Raw genomic sequence first — 3,157 nt, 5'->3', positions numbered from 1 at the left:
TTTTTATCCAAATGTTTATGTATTAAAATTCTCATTTATATTTTTCTTTTTAATGTACCTGACAAATTTATATAAAATATCCAGACTGCCTCTCCCTTTTGGACAAGAGATGCACTTTGGTCCGTTGTGTTTAGAATCTGACCTTATAAATTTATTTGTATTTTTAAAAATACATTCTAATATTGAAATATGTCTATTATTAACTTTGCAAATGAGATGAATAAATAAATCTCAACCGAATGCTCGCACTTGCGCATGCGCATGAGACAATTCTTCACTCGCGCTTTTGACAGCTGTCAAAGGTGATAGACGCAGAGTGGTCACCATGGCGATACCGCACTTCTTCAAAATCGGTATTATGTTGATATAATTTATTTGTGCTTGATTTGCAATGTGCTGTAGAGCAATGTCTCTTAAATATTTTTCAATAATGCTTTTAGAAGACAGATTGTGAAAAAATACTACATATTTACATACTGAAACGAAATAAACAAAGCCCACTATTGACGTTCTCGTTCTGACTAATCGAAAAAATAATGCAATTTTCGACGTAGAAAATTCAAAATACATTAATGAAATAATCAAAATCCACTATTGAATGCACAACGAAAAATAAACTCCAACCGATCAGAAAAAATAAGTCAAATAAATAATAAACTTTGTATTTGCAGAACCTGACATTGAAAACGACAAAGAATCATTTGAATCTTTTGCTCCGATGAAATGTAAAGTCGAGGTAAATTAAATGTAATATATGACAACATGACGTAATTATTTCAAAATACATTTTTATTCTAGTTTACTGTAAAACATGAATATGACGACGGCGATGAAAATACTTTTATAAATTATGTAGACGACATGCTCGAAATAGGTAAAACATATCTATATACTGTTCATAAAGTACTTTAATCATTAACTATCGTATGTTTTCAGAAACCCACGACGTTAAAGATAATATACTTAAAATGAATACCTTCAGTATAAACCATTTATCTCATCAAATTTCAAATGTCAATGCAGCAACACAAGTAATAATTAAATAGTCTTACGATTTCTATTTATATCAATTTTTCCAACTTATCTAAAAAAATAAATTTTAATTTCAGAAACCAGAAAGAGAAAAATGTCATAGCAATGTTCGAAACTTTGTATGCGAAATATGCGGAAGAACATTTAACGCCAAGTATGCTTATAATATTCACATGACAACAACTCATAGTGATGCCCGGATCTTTCAATGCAAAATATGTGGAAAAGCATTTAAAACTGATAACACACTTTCGAATCATATGATTACTCATAGTGATGCCCGTGACTTTAAATGTGAAATATGTGGAAAAGCATTTAAAACTAAAACAACATTAACAATACATAGAAAAACTCATAGCAGTGATCGCAACTTTGAATGCAAAATTTGTAGTAAAACATTCAAAGTTAAATCTTATCTTTTAGAACATATGAAAAGTCATACCGAAGCTCGCAACTTTAAATGTGAGTTATGTGATAAAGCATTCAAAACTAAAAATATACTTTCGGGCCATTTAAAATATCATCGTAATGCTCATGACTTAAAACAATTAAAAACTCGAAGCAGCTTTTCAGGAATAATAAAATCACATGGCAATACTCGTGATTTTAAATGTAATAAATGTGGAAAAGCATTCAAAGCTAGACGATTATTAAAATGCCATATGATAGTTCATAGCGATGTTCGCAACTTTGAATGCGATATATGTGGAAAAAAATTCAAAGGAAAATACACTCTTTCAGGGCATATAAAAACACACAGCGATGCTCGTAACTTTAAATGCAAGTTATGTGATAAAGCATACAAAACTAAAAGTTACAGATCACGACATACAGAATCCCATACTGACACTCGTAACTTTGAATGTGATGATTGTGGAAAAGAATTTAAAGCTAAACAATTATTAAAATGGCATATGATTGTTCATAGCAATGCTCGTAACTTTAAATGCAAAATATGTGGAAAAGCATTCAAAACTAAAAGTTACAGATCACAGCATGCAATTTCTCACATTAATGCTTGTAACTTTGAATGTAAAATGTGTGGAAAAGCATTTAAAACTAAAAAAATACTAATAGCACATGTAATAACTCATAGCAATGCACGTAATTTTGAATGCGATATATGTGGAAAAACATTCAAAGTTAAGTACACTCTTTCAGTCCATATAAAAACTCATAGCGATGCTCGTAACTTTAAATGTGAATTATGTGGAAGATTATTTAAAACTAAAATTATATTTTTAAGGCATATGCAATTACTTTGTAATTCAATGTCACATGAAAACTCTTTATAACCTAAGCTATGTCCGTATATTGATATCAAAAAAAAATTGTGCAATAATAAGTAGTTTGTTTTTTCTTATTGAAATTATTGAATTAAAATCTCTTGTATTATGATATGGATATAAATTAAATTTATTTTATATATAAAATATTTTCAATGTACATTTGCTAAATACTAAATTTTAAATGCCTAGACCAGAGGTCGGCAAAGTGCGGCTCCGGAGCCGCATGCGGCTCTGGCACAAATATCCACGGGCATTCGCGCAAGACGCGCCGGATTTAAAAAACAAGGAAATATGGAGCTCTAAATTTGAACGCTTTGTGTTGATTTGGAAAATTATAATAAAGGTTTGTTAAATTAATAAATGGATTTGGCTCTCAATTTTTTTTAATCGTTGAAATGTACATATTTGTCACTTTGGCTAATAAGTTTGCCGACCACTGGCCTATACGAATCGATACAGCTCGCCATTCTCCTACTAGAATCTCAAAGCACCACAACTAATTTGCCTTGATAATTTTATGAAAATGGTTGTGGAGTCCACAACCCGATACATCGTTGGCAGAAAACCTGTACTAGCAACCTAAGCTATTTATTTATTAATTTAAAAAAATGTATTATATAAACAATATGTATAATTATATTATATTACTTCTTGATTCTTGATTCAAATTAATTTTATTTACGGAGTACAGATAAATTTAGAATTACATTTGGAAAACAAAAAGTGAATGTTCAATAAAAAATGTATGTAAGAAGAAGGGGAGAGGTTCCTAAACTTCAACATTCAGATTAAAATTAGTACTTCAAAATAAATTACAATGGCGGCTAAATTTATTG

The 3,157-nt window shown here is 29.8% G+C and overlaps 1 protein-coding gene across 1 annotated transcript; it reads left to right on the top strand.

The window, feature by feature from the left end:
- Positions 1 to 233: 233 nt before the first annotated feature.
- LOC148233571 (uncharacterized) lies at positions 234 to 2,562 on the top strand. Its single transcript, XM_088189168.1, has 5 exons — positions 234 to 353; positions 672 to 736; positions 799 to 874; positions 937 to 1,031; positions 1,110 to 2,562. The coding sequence occupies exons 1-5, from the start codon at positions 326 to 328 to the stop codon at positions 2,325 to 2,327; spliced, it is 1,482 nt and encodes a 493-aa protein (XP_088045294.1). The 5' UTR covers positions 234 to 325; the 3' UTR covers positions 2,328 to 2,562.
- Positions 2,563 to 3,157: the final 595 nt, after the last annotated feature.

Source organism: Plectrocnemia conspersa, unplaced genomic scaffold, assembly GCF_051122295.1.
Source record: "Plectrocnemia conspersa isolate PC_06_02 unplaced genomic scaffold, ASM5112229v1 ptg000008l, whole genome shotgun sequence".
Taxonomy (NCBI): domain Eukaryota; kingdom Metazoa; phylum Arthropoda; class Insecta; order Trichoptera; family Polycentropodidae; genus Plectrocnemia; species Plectrocnemia conspersa.
Note: the sequence above shows the minus strand (reverse complement) of the source record. Positions and strands in the feature narration are given on the sequence as shown.